This window comes from Opisthorchis viverrini (genome assembly GCF_000715545.1).
Source record: "Opisthorchis viverrini unplaced genomic scaffold opera_v5_101, whole genome shotgun sequence".
NCBI lineage: Eukaryota > Metazoa > Platyhelminthes > Trematoda > Opisthorchiida > Opisthorchiidae > Opisthorchis > Opisthorchis viverrini.
The window spans coordinates 1-21,362 of NW_008751757.1; the positions used below are offsets into that span (position 1 = coordinate 1).

Sequence of the window (21,362 nt, forward strand, 5' to 3'; positions counted from 1 at the left end):
TTTGAAAAACAGAGCAAATATATAACAACCAGCTTACGGATCGGAAGGTCCATGGTTTGAACCCAACCTTGGTATTTTGACCGCTCCTGTCTAGGCTTGGGCAACGTGACGGTATCCCAGCCCTCGTCCTTCCCTCTGGTGGCATAGCAATTAGGCACCGAAAGGGTGCTACAGCTGAACGATTAGCGTTAGAAGAAGGGAATCTGTCACAATGGATGGGCTTCTGAAATCTTTCGTTGAGTTCCACTCTACCAATTTTTGGCAGCCATTTGACAAATCGCCGTTTGTTTTGAATATAAAAACAAGTTGACTCGGAAGGTAGAATGGCAGGCTTTGACCTGGCAAAGAAGTATAACAGTGATTGCGAGAAGTCTGGGTATTGTTGGTGTGACTCGTCTTCCAGGATAGGGTGATCCCCTTTATTTCATGGTTGGAGATGTTTCAACATACGCCTGTTAATTGGTGTCAATAGCTTTGCTGTTTTCAGCTTCTACCAAAACTGTCTGAATGAATGTCCAAGGTTATAAACACCTCGTAATGATTGTAGAAGGCTATTTCCATGTACCTTCCCAGCCCTTTATTATTTTCTCCATGATAAGGTTCTCAGATCAATCATAGTCGCATAACAGTAATGCATCAGTGTCGAACGCTGCTGTGTTGTCGTTGATGATTGTAAGATCTGGGCAACTAAGAATCTCACAGGACGACTGGAGATATCGAACTGCAAGCAATTCTTATTCAGGCATTAGGAACAGACGGATGGCGGCAGTAGATACTGTGTAGAGAACTGGTTCTGTGAACAAATGTGTCAATAAACGTCTTGATGTAAGCGGAATGTACATTCTGTAATAGTACAATCGGTTGGAGCAGAAAAAGAGACATCGAAGCAGCGGTGGTTTGAATGCGGGCAGTCGTGCGGTCGTGAACAGAGGTACCACCACTGAAAGTAGTCAATAAGCTCGGAAGGTAACGGCAACTGTCTGCTCTCTTTAGCTGACAGCGTGACGCAGCAGCATGTGTCGCGTGACCAATCCGAATGCGAGCTTAGGCCAGAAGCCTCAACAGAGATTATCAGGTTATATGCAGTACAAACGTAATACAAAAATAGGACCGTCGGAGAACTCGAGTTGGAGCGGTGGACGATGCGCTCGTCTCCCATCCGAGAGGCTCAGAGTTCGACCCCCGGTCGATGCACTTTTCCGTCGGAGCAGAAAAAAATGTAGAGCTTATACTAAATTTCAAGGGAAGATGAACAGACAGGATACCCTTGAAACTAGTAACTAGAGACTAGGCAGGCCCTAATCAGAAGTGAAAACCCGTGGGACGGACGATGCTGTCTGCTCTCTTTAGCTGACAGCGTGACGCAGCAGCATGTGTCGCGTGACCAATCCGAATGCGAGCTTAGGCCAGAAGCCTCAACAGAGATTATCAGGTTATATGCAGTACAAACGTAATACAAAAATAGGACCGTCGGAGAACTCGAGTTGGAGCGGTGGACGATGCGCTCGTCTCCCATCCGAGAGGCTCAGAGTTCGACCCCCGGTCGATGCACTTTTCCGTCGGAGCAGAAAAAAATGTAGAGCTTATACTAAATTTCAAGGGAAGATGAACAGACAGGATACCCTTGAAACTAGTAACTAGAGACTAGGCAGGCCCTAATCAGAAGTGAAAACCCGTGGGACGGGCGATGGGGATTCCGAACGGCGTTATAGTAAACAGCCATGAGTCATGCTACTCATGAGTAGTCACAACAAATAGGGAAATAAATGCAGACCGCTGATGATTCACAGGAATAGACAATGATGATGAAGGAATGGTACTTGAAAATTCTTCTCCTATATCTCGCCGTCCTTTTCCCGTATAGGTCGGGTACGCCAGTGGCATCTTCGGCGATGAGATCCGTCAAAAATACACTTAGTAGCAAATACTACTCCCACATTACATACGCTCCACACTTGCTACGATAGTACTGAATGTTTTCGAACCCAGATGTCGTCTTTGTAGGTGAAGGATGTGGTGTGAGCAGTTGCCCAATTCCAACTTGCAATTACTCCCAGAAGAGGGCAGGCCAGGGCGGTGTTTGCCAACCTCTGTTACCGATGTGACATGTCCAGATTAGGATACCCACTGCTTCAGTCCTGCTTTACGCGTAAAACATATAGCTGCTTTTCGAATGCATTCTCCTTGTTCAACCCTAATTGACTCCCAAGCAAATCGAGAATGCTTTTGTTAGCCCGCGGCAACTATGACGCGTGCCTGGTGTCAGCTTGCCTGTCAAGGATTTGTCCTTGCCATGCGGTTCTTGCCGCTTTGTGAGTCAGAAACATGAGCTCTACCCCGTCCCCTCCCCGCCCCGAGAAAACCCCATGCTTGCTCGCTGATGTTTCCGAAGCATCTACCGGTTCTGGATTAGCAATTACTGTGGTACGCCACATGGTTTTGGTAAGAACCTCTCCCGCGATGGACGGGATAACCAAGTTCCATACTTCCCATGTCGGAGGACCTACCTCGTTTGGCTCTTGTCGCCTAGCCCCGTGGCCATTTTAGACGGCCGAAAGGCGGAGAGTGATCTAGTACTGAACTAATGAAAGCACCAAACAGTAAACCCAGGCGGGTTAACAACTGCTGCCTCCTCGAAAGGATACACCAGAATAGACTTATCAGTGATTACTCATACTTACAGGCAATGCTCAATCACGCTGTCAGTGGCGCTTCTGCATCAAAGCTTACAGTCCTTGGCTGCCCAGCTTCCTTAGCCATCAAACAAAAATTCCACATCTTTAATGGGTTATGTCACCCTCATCACCTGCCTCTATCTTCCCCTATCCATTACTTTCCAGGGGCCAGCAATCATTTGTATTTTGCCGTTTCCATTGGTTTCTTCATTTATTTTTCAGCTTACCGTACACTAAGCCGGTTTTGAAGTCCCGGTGTCTCATGCCTTCCAGAAGCGATGCACATGCCTTTCGTGATTCAGCTGCTGTATATACAACAGACCAGAAGGCCGCCTCATATTCTGTCAACAGCCCGAAGCTTGCCACTGAGCACGTGACTCGGCACCGTCTTCGGCGTACCCGTTTTACCAGTGGTGGTGGGACCGTTGAGCCTGATGTGACGGAAGATTGCGTCACTCACCGGGCTAGGCGTTCGAGTAATGCACACGGGAGTAGTCATCTCGCCGTCCGTAACTCTAAGCCGCATTTACGGCCGCCGAACTCGCTTCCCTCTTCACCGAATTCAGCATGTTCCTTGATTGAGGCTGTTCGGCAAAAAACCGCGGTCATTCTAGATCCTTATGTGTCTCAAAATGATACGTCCATCAATCGCGTCGAGCAACTTGAGGATGAAAATTCCTTTTCTTCCAGTGTATTTTCTGAACACTTAGCATCGTCTGACCTGCCTCATATGATAAGTGCAATATCTCGCGTTCCGAATTCTTCGCAAAAGTCTCGGCATAGCTCAATACTTTCTTCTGATGTGCTGCTCGCTGATGACGAAGATACGAAGGACACAGATCAGGTCGAATTCGCTCATAAGATCAAAACGGATATGGATAACTTGTTAATACAGGAAGATAGTGAGATATCCACTCCGGCTTTGGCAGTTACAGATGATCCAGGTAGCTCTGAGGGTGAAGATGACAATGATGGAAAGGAACCGCCGCTTGTTGAAACCACCGATTCGAGACATCATCTTTCTGTTGAAGCGAGCGATGCAGACATCATGTCCGCCTCCGAAACTCCTTTGTTGGTTGATCCATGCGGAGACAGTCATGACTACCAGAACGATTCCATTCTCGGAAGTGGAGTGTTTGGTTGTGTTCAGACGGCTGTAAGCCGAACGGTCCTGAACGTAGATGCTTCCTCCCGACTGTCTATTGATACCGCGTCGAAATCACCCGGCTCGCATGGTACTCATACTAGTGAAGTAATCACAACGGCAGCAACATCATTTCATCCACAAGTACCGGTGGACTGTTCGACAACCACTGGATCTGCTCGTATGGTCACTCGGTCACAAACTGCCGAGTTGTTTCGACAAACTGTGAACACATCTCCCCTATCTTGTTCAGATACCCCGCACTTCGGCAGCACTGTACATAAACCCCTCTTTACTGAACGTCTTTCACACGGAGCAGATGCCAGCTCATCCCAAACCCAGCCTTCCTCTTCCTCTGCGACGGTGCAATCCTTACATAAAATTCCCAGCAGTACGAAGCGACATTCCAGTCCCATTGTGCCTTTCGATGAATTCTGTGAAGATTCCGCTCGCGCAGGTTTTCGTAACGGATGTCAGGAGTTGGTCCATCCCCCAGAACTTCAAACCACTACTGCGACTTCCCTCGACGGATCTCATGCTACGCCACTGTTATCTCGGGCTCCCGATATTACTTACGGTGGTTCCTTCTCCTCATCGAATTCGAAGAATCCTGAACACACACAACTTGCTTGTGAGTTTCTTTCTAATACGAGATTCTTTTGCTCTCTGTTACTCCCTGTTTTCGTACATAAGGAGCAAACACTCATCGTTTGTTTCTTGTTCCCGTTGTGACCGTTCAGTGATTGTAGTGAGGCTGTATTAGGTTGTGCACACTATGTGTTGGTTTACTTTCACCATCGGTGATCTGGTCACTTCAAACCCAGTATTCGATTACCTGGGTCTTGTGTCTGAATTTCCCCGCACTCGGTTCCAAAGCAGCATGGCCTCGAAATGCTCAGGCTGTACAGATGCTCCCATGATCGAATCATGGTGATCTGGTCATTTCAAACCCAGTATTCGGTTACCTGGGTCTTGCGTCTGAATTTCCCCGCACTCGGTTCCAAGGCAGCTTGGCCTCGAAATACTCAGGCTATACAGATGCTCCCATGATCGAATCATTTGAGGGCTTCCACACATCCATCTAAGTGTTGCATCGACGCTTGGACAACTCATTCAGTTGGTAAACTTCTCCACTTGGCATTGAAACACGTCTCAGCGGCTAGTATAGATTAGTCAGCGTGAGCCGCCAGTGGCACCGCTTATCCTTATTTCGAACCACAAGTGAAATGGATGATGTAGAATCGTCATCGTAAACGAACAATTGACTCCAAGTACATCTAACTAATTCGACGGAATTATTCATTCACACTGTAAAGCAAGAAGACGCATGTTTGTTCTGGGAGGTCGCAGCGATTCCTTTCGTCTCTTCGACCACGAAACTGAAAGCCATTCGTTTTCACACATCAACCATTTACATAAATTCGAATGAAACCAATCAATGTTTTATCAGAGGGTGTTTTGTCTCAACTTCATTGGAATGAAATTGCGGACGTTATTCGCTCATAACATCCACTCTTATTGATTAGTCATCGGAACTTCTCAGGCTACGAATAGGGAAGATTTCACCCAACGCAACAGGGTAGTGAACGACCGCAAGGTCAACCATAGTTTAGACGGTGTGCATGATTGGGGAGGTTGCTTTCTGAATTCGGCTTGGCCGTTGACACCGTTTGGTTGAACATATTTCCAGAATTGCGTCCACTTTACCTTCAGTCCACTCTAACATCTGTTCCCGCAACTACAAACATATTTCGAGAATTGCGTCCACTTTACTTTCAGTCCACTCGCAACTACACATGCACCGTTTGAAACGTTGCGTTCATAAAATCGTCCTCAGTCGTTGATAGCAGACGTGACTCTGCAGTTGAATAGGTACCGCTGAATGTAATTTATCTCCAATAGGTGTATCTAAGTGGTATTTTTAGACTCGTTTTTTTGCATAGGTGTTTCTAAAACTGCACCGGCCACACAGCACACCTTAGACGCCGGCCACTACTTGGACTTGGCGTTGTTCGCCATTCTTTTGCATATCGCGAAACTCGACTCGCCCTGCTCTGTTCTGTCAACACGGACTGATCCGATTTCACTGCCATACGTGTGACTGAGGTTGACTTTGGTCGACTGACACACCACTTCTGTTTTAAGCGGTAGAACTAACCTACTTGCGTCGTGCAATTAATGGGACCAAATAAATTATCAACAGCCTAAAGAATTCGCCTTTTTACTAAATGATTTGAACGCCCACTGACATCTGTGTATTCGCGCATCTTTCTTGTCTAGGTGAAATGATGTAGCTTGGTCCGGTTTGTTGCTTACATTCCACGTTAGCGATGTTTTGCTGCTCTGATGGCCTAACCGTCCAAAACTATACTCATACGACTTCATCGTCGTAGTCGAAAGAAAAACAAAACCGTGATGGTTTGATACATGCTAGCAGTGTTTTCCCGCCCTCCGACGATGACGACCTTGAAAGGTTAAGTAACTTCATAATATAGACGGTTGAGTGGCTTATTAGTCGGTTATCGCTCGTTGGATATAGGGAGTAGTGTATCGGAAACCACAATTGGGGCTTGTTAGCCACTAGTAGAGGGTAGCTCCGGCCCCGATGAGACGTTCGATCTGACTGTGAGGCATTTCGAGCAATTTCCCGCAGGTACGACTGCGGTCGTTACTCAGATGTGACAATCACTAGCAAATCGATGGTCATATCTGTGACGTCTCACTGTCTCGTAATACACAGGACAGGCGTTTGAATGTTGTGTTTGATCTTCTGTTCCATTTAGTCCCCCTGAACATCGTTTTTCGCAGTACTAAGTTTACTAGGCACCGTTCTTTCCAATCAGTGGAGTCTTGTCTGTGATCTTGTCTCATTATCTTCTAGTTTTCGGTGCAACAGCCGACGAGACAGGATGGCAAAATTCTTCGGTGGCAGTAATGACGTCATCCACCCCACAGTCGACCATCGATCATCATCGGGCACCGATCAGAACGTCGAGCGAAGGTGGCAACGTGTTGAGCTCTCCGGCCACGCCTTGTCGCTCCTATCCTCTGCGGTCTCGTCTTCGTCGCGAATCCATGCTGCGTGAATGGCAAGCAGCCCAGACAGCTCCAAAATCATTCAACCATTTGCCAACCGAAGTTGTCTTTCGTATTGTTCACTATCTAAGCATTCAAGATGCATTCCGATTGCAACTTATCAATCGGCGCCTCAAAGCAATCGTCGAACGTTATTTGCTACTCGTCAAGCGTATCAACTTTAGTAACGGCTTGCCTTTTGCATTTCTACCCGAATCTATCACTGACTCTGCTCTGAAACGCATTCTCAGTCGTACTCCGGAGGTCACACACATCTTGGGGTTCTACCCAAAACGAATACTAGGTTCGCATCCAGCGGATTTCCACAGCCTGGGCAACACTCGCTCGGGACCGAATAATGCGCTGACTTATGCCGGTATTATATCAGCGTTTCGTATTTGTCCTCGCCTCCGATCGGTTGAACTCATGGATGTCGAGCTAATGAGCAAGCTAGTACACTATCTACCGCGTATCAAGTTCCATGGCATGTTTCGCAACCGTCCTGATTCATGGGACAGTGAGTACGCCGTACCGTTGCCACCCGAATCTGAGCCGTTGTCCCCTACGGTTGCTGAAACCGTTGTAGAAAATCCCAGTTCGTGTTCCTTGTCATCTGGTACCGACAATCCAGCTTGCCAACCACTTTCGGATCCAGAACCCGCCGGAGTAAACCATTTGAGCAATTTGTGCTGTTCACTTATGGCCGCTACAGCGGTCGCTACAAGTTATCCGAAATCTAAGTTGCATAAACTGTTTGGTTTCAAACGACTGAAATCCGGGCGTCGGTCATCTTCCGGAGCATTTTCGCCGCCGCCAGTGGACGTCATCCCAGGAACGCCTAGTGGTTCCTCTGGGAACTCAATTGGACACTCAGCTGCTGCCGTCGCTCAGCGATATACAATACAGTACGCTGATCTGGCTTCCTGGTTCGAACCTTTAGGCGAATCTCCAGTCGGCCATGGCTCACCTTCCACCATCCCACAATTTCTTCCGTCACGATCACTTACACCATGGCTTGATCGTCCGCCACATCAGAGGACTATTCCCACGATCAATATCCTCGATGGTCTGAGAAATATGGCGATTGCACCGTTCCTCCAACCCGGTCTGCCTCCAATCGAAGCTGAAGTGATCACCGGACCCCTGATCGGTCCCACCGACCCTGCAGATGGACCGCCTATTGCACTCAATCACCATGCACCAGTTATGGCGCTTGCTTTGCGAGCGGTATTTGTCCCACCGCATCTACCCAATCACGGTGTTCCGGCTCCCATATTGCTTGCTCCTCATGGACCAGGTCCGGATGGACTGGGCAATCCACCCCAGGATGAAAGGCGCATGATTTGGCCGCAACCACAGGGGCAAAATGTAGCCTTGCCTATGGGACCACCTGCCGGTTTCGATGGCGGAGTTGAGGCTAGGCACATTGAAATGCATAATCAACAACCAAGACAAGCACCTGTCATCGCCCAGCCGGTGCGGATTGCTCCGAATCCAATATTCGCTGGTCGCTCACATCGGCGGCATCCAATTAGGCACTACGTCCGTCACATACCCGCGACCGGACGTTTGAGTGCTAGTGGACCGTGGCTTGTTTCCCCTCTGCCAAGTCATGCAAACTGGATCGCTCTACCACATGCAATCACCAACCTGACCAAATTGGACCTCGTCTCTGTAGCCATCAGTGCGATTCCGCGACTGGACAATATCAAATACCTACATCTGAAATGGGTAAGTTCCGGCCTTCTGTTTTGGCCGTCAAGTATCGGCTTTCCATTTGTTCAAGTTATTCATTTTACCGGAACATTCTTTTCGTCTCTGGCGCTTCACCATCATCAGCCCGTAGGTAGGCTTAACGTTTTGTGGCCTGAGGTGGGTGTTTTATCCCCAGATGTCATAGGCAATCGCACATTTTCTCCAGCTGTTCTTCACGGACATCACCAATGACTGCCATACACTAGTGATATGTGTCGGTGCTTAACGTTTATACAGCCCCATAAGGGGAGAAAGCCAGTCGGAAGAGTAGGGATGTAGCGCGAAGTAGCCCTACGTTGATCAAGTAGATGTAGTGCCTACACCTTTGGGCGGTATTAAAATAAACACATCTGAGCACCCTGTCGATATAAGGCGTCATCTGTAGGATTGGTCCGGTGTCCTTTGTAAATCTCGCCCGGCATACCCCAGCGCATAACGACAGGGGAACTTCAGCTAGGCAGTCCGGCTAGGAAATGACAGCATTCGCTCCATTGCGACCGGCCGCGTGCCATGTCCTTCAGGTTTTCCGACCAATTTCAAGAAGGATTGGGTGGGTCCCAACCAGGAAGCAGCGAAGGCCTCATAGCACTCAGTTTGATAGTAGCCGAACCAGGCCACTTAAAAACCACTTTATTTTGGACTCGCTGCAGCCAGTTCACTCTTGCTATGCTACGGAAGCACTGATGATCAAACAGTTAAAGATACCTGAGGTCCTCGGGTCGGAAGGACCAAGCCTCACGACCATATAGTAAAACTGCTCTAACGGTTGCCTTGTATACACGGCCCTTGAGCTTCAGCGAAATTCGGTCCTGTCAGGAAATTGATGTAATTTGGCGGACGCTGCTCGCACCTTTCATGCACAGTAGCTGATAATGATGCAGGTTTCTTACCCGCCACTGGGATCTGCCATTTACTGGTAGCAACTGCTCTGAGCCCGTAACCATCCAGACTGGATGTAAACCCACTATCTTTTTGCTTTGAGTCTCCCGATGTGAACTCGGTTACGTTCCACATTTTGTTGTCCTTGACCACACTTTACAGTCGATTTGCTTATCCCCGAGGAATGTGATGGAAATAACCCCTGTGCTTACTTCGGAAGTATAATCGAATGTGCATATCGTTTGACCTTGTTAGCGGTGTTCAATCTTTCAGGCGTAAGGTAAGGCAGATCGACTGAAGTTCACTTTGTTCATGTTGACGGGCAACAAGTTATCGACCCTAGTCTCTCGTACCTATAGCTTAAATGTGACCATTAGATTTCACCTTTTCCAAGCTACCGCAAGCCTGAGTGTTAACTATCGTGGCTACTGATCGTTGATTTGCTCGCTGAGCTAGTCAGTTTAGTTGCAAGTTACCAATCCAGGTAAAATCAGCAGTACGTTGTTTTGTGAACGTAATGTTATGTCATGGCTTGTACACACTGTGCTCACTTACCAAAAAGACCAGTGAGTTTGATTGTCCACGGAGCCCAATTGGAAGCCTGTGTGTAATCAAGCTTTCACCATTCCCCATCTTTACGAAAACCCGGGACATTTGAACTATATCTTCGGCTAGCTTATTTTGGCGGTATGTTCACAGGCTGTTGATCCGTCATTCAGGTTCGTCGCGGATTATAGGTGCAGATGACTCCGCGGTTAGAGCGCGAATTCGCTGACCAGAGGGTCCGTGGTTCGAACCCGACCTCTACATCTCGACTTCCCCTGTCTAGGCTTGGGCAACCTGCCAGTATCCCAGCCCTCGTGCTTCCTTCGGGTGGCATGGTAGTTAGGCGCCGAAAGGGTGCTACAGCTGGACGATTTCACTGGTGGGGATGACACCCTGGACACCCCAACACGTATATATTGGCAAAACGAGACAGGCTAAAAAGTACCGTTTTGTGTTCAGTCATAGATGTATTCTGCATTGAGCGAACCACGGAAGACTTCTCAGTCTAACCAGTAAAATTCACTGATACCTGTCCGTTCAGAAGTGGTTCGTTTCATTCATACTATTTCCAACTACTTTATTTCTTTTATTACCGAGCTTCTAAATATTGATGATAGTTCGATAGCCTACGCAATGTGCAGGGAGAAACTGTAATCAATCTGTCCTGTGAATAGCTGATAATTCACCATGTTCAAAATAATTAATAGTTTTTTACTCTGTTTTATTTTCAAGTGCTTCACACAACTTGACACGTTAGCTACTCCGCTTCTTTGCTGTCCTAACTTTCTCATTTTCCACACTTGACTGTCCCGTTAACGATGTGATGCGCCTCGCAGTACATGCTCAGTCTGCTCAGTCGCCTACTTTGGCTTGTAGAGTATACTAATTGTCCTCGAATCCTCTTGCTCTTTTATCTTGACTTGCGTGTGATATTGCCTCTTCTCATGGAGGTAGGTTCCCCGCGTTTTGTAACACCATGTCTCGGACGTAATCGATGATGATTCCCCGATCTCACTGGTTCCGGGTGTTTCATAGGACAGCTGATATCTAAAGCCCTTAGGCGCGAGCTCCCGGAAGCCGCATATGCACCATAAGTTTAAACCTAGCCGTAAAAGTCCGTTTAAACAGGGGCAGTCAATCTATTCACAGCACGCGTCTGCCTCCAATATATGTTTGTGTGTTGTCCGTACACCGCTAGCTATTTCGGTCTCTGTCCGTGATAGGTTGATTTCTATTGTGAAGTCGTGGGCATCTTGGCGGCACTCTGTCTTTCGTGCTCCCCGCGACTATGCACCGGAGCAACATCACGACTGAATGCTCCTTGTTAGCAATGTAGTTTACTACTCGGTATTGGTGACATTTTACTGTGACGTTATGTTTCTGAAGTTTTGAATGTTGACATAAGCTCCCGCTCGAAATTCGGATTGGCAACTGGCACTTTGCCTTAATGCGCCAGGAACTCGCCACCCTTTAGATAGTCTGACGCTGAGTTATCGGGCGGATTGGTTTGTTTTCGTCTCAGTTAAATGGGATCTGTCAAAAGGCTATGGTCATTTCTAACCGAAAGACGTCCCGTAACGGATGACACCATTTCGGCTCATTCTACTCTGTGCGACTGAAGCAGGACAGCTTCGCCCACGCGTCTAACGGTCTACATACTTTCCCCGTGTTTTTCAGGTTGTATTCACGTCGGCAGATCCATTCTTCAACTTCTCCGCGACAAAACTACAGTCATTTGTGATGAACAACTGTAGTGGTCCGTCTCGAGCTGTCCGGTTTGTACGTATCTTCTCCGCGCTTGCTCGTGCGCCACAACTCACTCGTTTGGAGCTAGTTGGGATTCGTTTTGTTGGTAAGTCGCCAAGGATTTCGTTTGCCAAGTTTGAACTGGTTCCATAATGGGCCCGGGCCTTAGATCCCCCGCAACCAACCATAGAAAGCCTTAAACCCAGCGGTTCCTTTCACTTTCATTTCATCTTCCGCTCGTGGTTGAATCTCCCCAAGAGATTGTTCCTCTTGATTACTCTTGTCCATTTCACCGCTTGTGTAACATCCAGAATCCAACTGAATGTGTATGTGTAGTAACGGTATTTTTCTCAGCTTACTTCTCGGTCTGAGCCCCCCAAGCTAGCGCTCACGTCAAAACAACCACCAAAGGTACACAAGGTATATTTGTGCCCAAACCGAAATCAAAAACACTTGTACAGCGCTTCATATATATAACATGGGCGGCAATAACTTTCTAGGAATTCTGACGCGTTCTAGGTGCGCAGTCAGCAACCTGCATTCGGCCAACACTGGGTCATGATAGGCTGTTAAGTCCAGACTTTCGACCAATCAGATCTCGGCTTGATGCCGGACCGGCAAGCGTCCCGGATTTTCGGCTAATCTTGCGTGGCATGGGCTTCTCGACCGTATCACCACCTGAGTGCGAGCGGCAAAGAGGGATCCGTGTTGAATTCCGCCTAACGGTATATCGGCAAAGTTGCTGAGTGAGAGTGGTACCCGCCTATCTTTACGGTGTATCGTGTCTCCGTTTTCAAAGTGAACACGCTCTATAAATGTCTAGAATTGTGGTGACTTAAACCCGGTGATCTAGAAAATAGTCAGCGCATACAATGCCCAGTCTTTCCATTGACTTAAACCTTCCTCCCTTGTTACCCCATTCCATCACACAGATAGAAAGTAACCCGTGTTTTTTGGACAAAAAGTCGACATCGAGGATGACGGTTGATGATGACACCTCAGCTTTTGTATCATATACTGAGAAAAACCAGATACTCTGGATGGGTTCATGATTTCAGCATATTTGGTGACCCAGTTTTCAGCCGTCAAGCCATCACATGTCTTGTTGTTTCTGCTTGTCAACAATCATTGAATGACACGGAGGAATTAAAGAATGGCGTTCTTTCGTCTGCTCTGCTCAGTGTTGACACGGATTTCTCGTGCGATTGTGCAAGTTTTGTCGATTGTCTACCGGGTCGATCATGAATCACGACTGTTGCGTCGTTGAAATCTTTCCACCACCACCGGCAATCGACTGTTCGAGGCATGGGTTCCGATTTATGTTGTGAGCGGCTCATTTGATTCCATATAACTTCCCGGCATTTCATTCTTCCAGCTGCTATAGCTTGAATGGCCATTTGAGCAGATATGAAGATATGTGGGAATAACCAGGTATAAGAGAGGTTTGAGAAAAGAAGTGAAGATAGAAACATGGGCGCACAAAGTTGGTTAGGCTGTGGAATCGGAGGGGATGTGTGTGTTGCAGTGTGCACTAAGATGCATTATAAAAAAAACAAAGGGATCAGGAAGACGCGATGGGTGGGAAAGGTAAGCGTGTCTGAATTTCGAATCAATAGTCGCCAAAAAACGGACCCGGTGTCCTTGCCTGATCGAAATATGTGGATATTAGGCGACTGGAATCATTGAAAACGATATTTTTTAATCACAAAGGAAACTACCCACAAGGTTGCTGAAAGCTCTTCGAAGAGTCTTCAGCAACCTTGTGATTTGTTTCCTTTATGAAAATATACTGCGTTATCTCGAATGTCGTACCAACTGAATCATGAGACGNACGGCCTGTGTGCAGCACATTTAGCTGGAGGACATCATAAACGAGAGATTCAGTTGAGTCTCTCGTGAAAACCAAATTGCTTTGCAAATTAGTGTATTTCTCAAATATTTTTTACTCTTTTTCCATCATGGGACCGGAATCTGAATGTTCTCCGCCATTCTTTCTTTGCGCAACCTCTTACTGGCTCCGTTTTCTTCGAACTGTAGTATGCCCAAGTTCACTCTTATTCCATAGTATGACCTTTCTTTTTTGGTGTATACCCTTGTGCACCTTCGTTTTCACACCTCCCAAATGTCCCTTTCGATATCATTTGGTCTCTCCCACACGAGCTGATGTTTTTTATTGTTTCATTTGATGACGGGTTGAGTCATCGTGAAATCCCGCGAACTCAAACCTGTCGGAACGTTGGCAGTGCATTACCCTTATCTCAACTACAACCAAAGTTGCGTACCTGTTTTTTGGCACTGCTAAGAAAAAGTAAAAGGCTTGGCTCCTCTGCTCCTATACTTAACGCATTCCGAGTAAACTGAGTCCGCAAACCAGTAGAACGGACTGATGGTAGGGGACCATTTGAATCCATTCGCAGTCTTGTTTCTCCAATCAAACACATGTATGGGTGCAGTGACCGTTCCCGAACTTCGTAGCAGCCCAGTCGAAATTTGCTCACCATCCACTGTAAAGTAAACACGCAGGACGTCACCGAAGCTGGGTCGGCATGCTTAATATCTGCTTATCGACGCCTGTATTGATGAACCTGCTTCGAACCCTCGTTTTACGGTTATCGCTCTCAGATTCGCTGATGCCAGCCTGAATGTGCCCGGAATCTCAGACACCGCCTTCCAAAGGCTTAATAGTTACATTAGTAATGGTCCTACCTCACAACTACGCTGATGACTGATGCACGTGACTTTGAATTCACCACATTTCGACCCTACAAATAGCGTAAATCAGTGAGGGTGATTCGAACCTTTGACCCTGCCCGATACTCTACCGTTGCCAGTAAAACACTCGACCTATATGGAGCGCTTCATGTAGTTCAGCAATCTAAATTTCACAAGGGGGACTCAGCGAAGTTTCTTCTGGAACGCAACCTTACATTGAATGCGTACAGAGCGCATTCTGATGAATTATATGGCTCCGTTAGATTCGTGCGATAAACTTGTTCTCCTTTTTTCGTGCACTTATTTCAGTTATCCAAGATTTTCGTAGGTTTGCGTTTAAACAAAGGTATCTTGAATCCCTCTGGATTTTTTTATGACTCCCACACCTCATTGATGAAACAGGAATGGAAGTGATATCGTCATATTTTTGATGATAGTTCACGCATTGCGGCCGACCATTACCAGAGGCTAAGTTGCAAAACATTCCGCAGTTGTAGGTATACTGCTGTAGCCATCACAAGCACCCTCACTCCGCCTCTCGTCGTACTGTTCGGCAAGATGTTATGGGAGCCGAGATCTGTGAACACGGCACAATCCGGGTATCGAAGTCCTCTTAGTGGCAGACGATTCGGAGTTTGTTGAACGTGTGAACAATAGAATTCTAACCACTATTACTGTAATGAAGCTTACGGTGATCGTACTACGTCCCCCGACACCTCATCAGTCGTTTTTCAGCAACGGTTTCAGCGAATACTTGCTGACGAATCGATTTGTTGTTGGATACCTTATTTTGTCACAGTTGAAAGAATGCGGGACTGATCGTGCAGCAAAAACAACCGACTAGTCTAAGGTGTGTGCGTCAGAAAACCAACGATGTGCTGCAAACAACTTGGTCGGCGCTACTCTATCCATTTTTACCGCTACCCTGTTGTGGTTGTGATCGGTAGATGCATTTGTCTAACAGAAGCTGAGCGTACTATTGATTCGTGCGCCTTCGGTTGATTGAAGTCAGATTGCCTTTATACGTCACATGCTTGTTCATCGACGTTCAAGCTGAGAATCCGGTCATCGAAACCTTGAGCTGCTGATCTAGTATCTGTTTGAAGCGATCTGTTAGCTGATATTTGATTTTGTCGTTCACTATCTGTCACGACCCCATCGAACTTGCCAGGACTAGCACCCAACGGGCGATCCATGCAAATGATGAATTCCCCCATCTCTGGTCCTTTCGAACCTACATAACTGCATGTCAGCTCTAGGTTGACGCCCAGAAACCAAACAAACAACGCCGTGATTGTTTTTGACATTGTTTTAGCTGGACTAGCAGATTGCAATGCCATTTATGGGGGTAAAACTACGTTGCCATCTGCGCAACGACCGCTGTGCAGTGCGGGCAGTCGTTTAACAGGGTATCTGCCGAACGTATCCATTTCGGAGCATCTAGTCCGTGTGCCACTATTTGTTCAAAACCAAACCCGAACAAGATACAGAAAATTGGGTGATGTTTCGATGCAGATCTCCACAAAAAGAAAAAAAATACCACACACCACCCGGACGTACAACGCAGCTCGGCTCGTAATGCTAATTTTTGTAGAAAGAAACTGCCACTTCCGGTGCACCAAAGAATTTTGGCATCACACGCTATCTGCCGTTTCACCCGCAACTTCGGTGAATTTTTATATGAGAGCGCCTAGTATCAGGGACTCGGCGCTCTCTCCTGTTAAACGAACAAACCACGCACCGTCGTCGGTTGCCTCACGCATCCCTGGGAGACTGACCGTCCATTTTACACCAACATGTTCCATTCTGGTATGATATATTCGCTCAAGGTTTCGGAACGCTTCGTGGTTAATCGATTTAGAGATGATCACTGTGAGCCCGGCAGTCACGTGACGCCTAGCTTAGATAATATGAATGAGCGAATTCCCACAATAGTGTGGCTGGCTCAGAGGCCTCATCATGTTTTCTTCGTTGCTTCTCAATTGATTTGAGCGTGTTGCGGCTGACAAAACTATGTGAAGTATCTCCATCTGTCTACCTTCTTTTAATGTGATTCTTGTTTCACCGCAACCTCTTCATTAGCCATGCAGCTGTTTACCCGCGTCCAGTAGCTGTGGCAGATATGAAGGTGAAACGACTAACTAAGCTTGACGACCGCAGCGTTGCAGATACATGACAGATGGGGTGAAGTTGACCAGCATTTCTGTTGGGCAGATAAAAGGTCGCTTACACGCTTAATCAAAACGAATGAATGATTCGTCTAGGCAATGGTTGTTCGTCACATCAAAGTCACGTGTCTTGTGCACAGCCGTCCAAGCTACATGAAACATTTGGGCACACGAAAGCGTATGCTGTTAGTACACAATTAATGATGAAGACACGCGATCTACGGTTAATATGTATGACATAGAACGCCTTGAATATTTTATCCATGGCCAGGTGGAACTGGATGAATAGAGGACAACCTCTCGGGGTGTCCTATGAAGCAGAGACCGGTCCTGTCTACGAGCATTTCGAGATTATGTTATTGAGGATTGATATTTTTGTACACTGTCCATATTTAGCCGTTCATCTTCCATCCCCAGATCACGGATTCTGAAGGAGGGCGTATTCGCAGCCTAGATAGGACAGTCGCAGCTTTCAAGGGACCTCAGCTGATGTTTTCGGTTTTAGTTTTAGCAAGACGGCTATGTGGATGGTTTCCCTGGCCTACTTCACATCGGGTGACCTGTTTTAATCGCCGACATCTTTGTCCCAGCGCAACTATTGACCGTTGGTACATTATTTCGGATTTGACATTCTTGGAGCTCTGACTTCATGTTTACCGGTTGACTCTTTCGCTACGTTTGGCCTGAACATTGAGGTGACGCTTCCGCAATTGAGCACCGGTGATTTTGCCTCTTTTTGTGACAAAACGTTCGCAACAAAATTAGAAAGCTCAGCGAACAACTTGATTATCAGTACGGATCAACTTTGCTGCGTGCACTCGTAATGGATTAATGGTCACAACCGATCTGAACCAATAAAAGAGTAAGCGTGTTGTATCGACCAGGGTGCACGACAAAAGTTTCGCCTCACTGATATTCGGTTTCTGCATTGTGTCATAATCCTGGGCTCCGCCATCACAGTCGATTGGCAGAAGGCACAGTGAGGTAAAAATGAAAGCAAAACGTTTCAGTGTGTTGGTCAAACACTAAGTGAGTAGTGAACAAAAGGCTCATGAGGTCACACTGCATGTCAGGTTGTTGACAAGTATTCCACATTGCTGATCAGCCACCTGTCGCGTTTCAACTCCTCATAGGGGGTTGAATCCATTCGTAGCTAGCATGGATTGTTGAAGCGCGTCCATCAATTGTACAAAGTTTCCCACTAGCCACATTTTATAAGCGCTGTGCTCACAAGTCATGGCACCTGAGAAGTCGCCGCTGGAGAAGTCCGTCAGTGCGATTGGAGGATGAGTTGCCCCATACCCCACGTGTAAGTCCACCACCATTTTGGTGGTGTGTTCAACTTTTCCCTGGAAGGTCGCGGTTCTGAATGTTTATCAAAATTCTTCGGACGTCAGCATAGGTGAAAGCCCTCATGTGTAATTGTCTTTAACTATCCTCACCGCTTGCGACTTGCTTACCAAATCACAGCACGCTGGTTGGATAAACACAGAGAATTGGCAGCACGTCTGTGTCAAATAGACACGCCAGTCGAACGGCACCCCAAAACTACACATCTCCTTCTCGTCGAGTACCAAATGCCTGCATGAATATGACGTTTGTTGTTTGACTGATCCGGACACAAGCACACTATTATGCCGATGTGGTATCAAACAGCATTTCGTGCACTTTCAAAACTGTTCTTGACGTAAAGGTCAGTAAATATGGTTTTAAAAATTTCCAGATCGATCTTGCTCCAAAAACCGGACCGTTTTCTGCTACACCCTTTGTCAGTTGGCTGCGCTTTTGCATAGTGTGTGCGGAAGATCGTGACCACCAGTGTTTGTTTCAGTTCATCAACTGCAGATCCAGATCCAGATCCAATGTTGCGTTGGTTTCAGCTTCTACAGGGGAACGGACTTGGATAGACCAGTGAGGCAATAGCCCAACCGGATCACTTAACTTTCGCCGTTTTGTTTTTCCGGAGGCACGATTAAAGAAGATAGCCTTGTTCCAGGGGGTACTGATAGCTTAATTGGACCGTTTGTCACCAACCACGAGTGTGTACCACCGGTGACCTAAAGGTTGGGTGCTTTGGGTCTACTGTCAGTCAGATTTCCGTTGGTGCCCGCACGTGAAAGACTTGTGTAATCATTTGGGCTTTTAAAGAAAATCGCGCAAACGCTATGTCAATGACAATTCAAACTGACTCCCATCTACCGCTTCCTGAACTTCCTTGACCCATAGCGTAGCTAACAGCGTGACGGTTGATAGGAACACCTGACGTGTGTGTGTGTGTGTGCAACCTGGCGCATGTGGGTGGATCGGATTTCCTTTAGGGGACTGCTCTTGTTTTCTCGGCATAACACCATCAACTGGTTTGCATAGGACGACGAAAATACGAAATGTTTCGTTCCTGGTTTCCCTCGTAAAAAATCGTTCAGCTGTAGCACTCTTTCGGTGCCTAGCCGTCATGCCACCCGAAGGTTGCACGAGGGCTGGGATACTTCCAGGTTGCCCAAGCCTAGACAGGGGAAGTCGAGAGGCAGAAGTCAGGTTCGAACCACGGACCTTACGGTCAGTAAATTCGCGCTCTAACCACTTGGGCCATCTCGCTCCGGTTTCCCTACCCCAACTTAACTCGGTGGCTAGCCTGCCGAAGGTTCACGCATGTATTTAAAGTACGGTTTGAATTTTTCGGGGTAGAAGTATGAATTATTGACCAAGGGATCCGTTGTTTTCTATGAACGCAACTCTTAAAGTGGAGGCAACTGGTTTATGAGTTTCTGTATATGCATGGGGCATTTTTGGTCTGCGAATTCCGAAGGAGTGAGCAGGGAACTGTTGAGCGCCATCATCCGAATTAAGCATGATGATACTACTACCGCCGTGAATATTCCGTTATTTCCCCTTCCGTCTCTGTATAACAACACAATAAGATATAATTGCACCTGCCTGCACAAGCTGAGACATTTTGGCTGTCAGATTCCGCTTCCAGGGGATCTGACTTATTCATCTCCTCAAATTCACTGGCCTTGGTTCGTTGGTCATAAGTCGCTGGATTGTTTTTGTTCGATTATCGAGGTGTAGAGTCGTCAAATGCACCAAGCCTGTATGTTCGAACTTCCGCAGGCACTTCTGTTCACGGCCAGATTTTCTCGTCACCTGTGTTCGCGACCAACAAGTGAAACCGACACCGAATTCATGTGGAATATTGGTAAAGTTGCTATGAACGTTCTCTGTCGTTTTTGGATTGCTCACTTACTGAGCGAACCAGGCATTTTTGTATCCCATGCTTCTCTAATGGCTAGTATTCTGTGCTCTCTAGTCCATCTCGCTCATAGATGGTCAAGCTTATCGAACTATCACCACATGTTCTCCGGACAAGCGTTAGGAGATGGCTCAATGGTTAGAGCGCGAATTTACTGACCGTAAGGTCCGTGGTTCGAACCCGACTTCTGCCTCTCGACTTCCCCTGTCTAGGTTTGGGCAACCTGGAAGTATCCCAGCCCTCGTGCAACCTTCGGGTGGCATGACGGCTAGGCACCGAAAGAGTGCTACAGCTGCACCGAAAGGGTGCTACAGTTGAACAATTCAATTTTAATTTCCTGACAAGCGTTATCGAAATGGTTCAAGTTACCGAGCGAAGCTGATAACTCTATACCTCGGTATCTACGTGCATCCCATGCGAAATAGGGGTTGGTTGATTCACACAACGTCTCAGAGAAGCCCTTTTTCAACCAGGCATTTTTGGCGTCAAGCTGTTCTTTCCGCTGTGATCCTCAAACAGAAAGTATTCCTTGGTTCCCCACATAGTTGCGTCTCAGTCGATGGTCGACGTCGCTGAGTTTACCGCTGCGTTGCTTTTCTGGTATTTGCTAATCATGATATCTGTGCGCTATTCGGATGCAACAGATCTCGCGTAATCGATGCCGGCTTCAGAGGGTGCAAGCCTAACTAAATATTGTTTCCGCCAAAAACAACACAACCGTCACTTGTCAGATTGTTTGTTTAACTTGTTTTCTATCCTCACAAAGAACCTGATAAATAACAACCCTTAGGGTATCATCAATAAAACTCTGGTCAGATGCCAAAAACTCAGTCACCGAAGGTGTTTACTTCTTTACTTCCTGCTTTGCTTCAACTTTCTCTTGGAGTAGGATGAATGGGTTCCAAGGAGATCCCGAATTACTGTTGCAAATAAAGCACGGTCAGTAGCAAGGTCCCTCATCCTCCGTTCCAGCGGTCAAGTCCCGCAGACCGCACTGAAACCCAATGGTCTTATGTGAGCCGTGACTTTTGAGAGCAGGTTTTAATTGTTCTTTGACGCGACGCTGCCCTCTTGGATAGGGCTGTGGTAACAAGTGGACCTTGGACACCTATGAATCTGGTTTTCATTTGACATATCCAAACCGCTGTAGTCGGCGCCGCTGGATGAATTTGGAAAACCGAATGCTATATTGACTCTCATTCTAACGTGTTTTCGCTACTTGACGTAAAAACCAACGGTCCAATAATTTGAGTCTACAAAGATAGTCAGCTCGGAGAGGTTAGGTCCCCAGGATCTGACAGCCACGTTGCACACTTTGAACTCCTTCCAAACGTTTCCGACCGCCTCCTTGGAGTGATGTGAAGCTGCATGAAAACCTCCCCATTGTTGTCGGTGCGAGGAGCGGTAAATGT

At 47.1% G+C, this 21,362-nt stretch overlaps 3 protein-coding genes across 3 annotated transcripts in view; 1 reads left to right on the forward strand and 2 right to left on the reverse strand.

Moving 5' to 3' along the window:
• Positions 1–2,897: 2,897 nt before the first annotated feature.
• Positions 2,898–21,362, forward strand: part of T265_05382 (hypothetical protein) — a gene marked incomplete at both ends in the record, with an annotated part of 58,982 nt that continues 40,517 nt past the window's right edge. Inside the window, 3 exons of the mRNA XM_009170380.1 lie at positions 2,898–4,450; positions 6,701–8,625; positions 11,752–11,926. Coding sequence (XP_009168644.1) covers positions 2,938–4,450; positions 6,701–8,625; positions 11,752–11,926 — 3,613 coding nt within the window. The remainder of the gene's footprint in view (positions 4,451–6,700; positions 8,626–11,751; positions 11,927–21,362) is intronic.
• T265_05381 (hypothetical protein) lies at positions 10,448–12,289 on the reverse strand (the record flags this gene model as incomplete). The annotated part of the gene is made up of 2 exons (XM_009170379.1): positions 10,448–10,579; positions 12,227–12,289. 2 exons carry the CDS (start codon positions 12,287–12,289, stop codon positions 10,448–10,450), a joined length of 195 nt encoding a protein of 64 aa, XP_009168643.1.
• Positions 12,377–20,213, reverse strand: T265_05383 (hypothetical protein; the record flags this gene model as incomplete). Its single annotated transcript, XM_009170381.1, has 3 exons — positions 12,377–12,562; positions 19,071–19,332; positions 20,110–20,213. 3 exons carry the CDS (start codon positions 20,211–20,213, stop codon positions 12,377–12,379), a joined length of 552 nt encoding a protein of 183 aa, XP_009168645.1.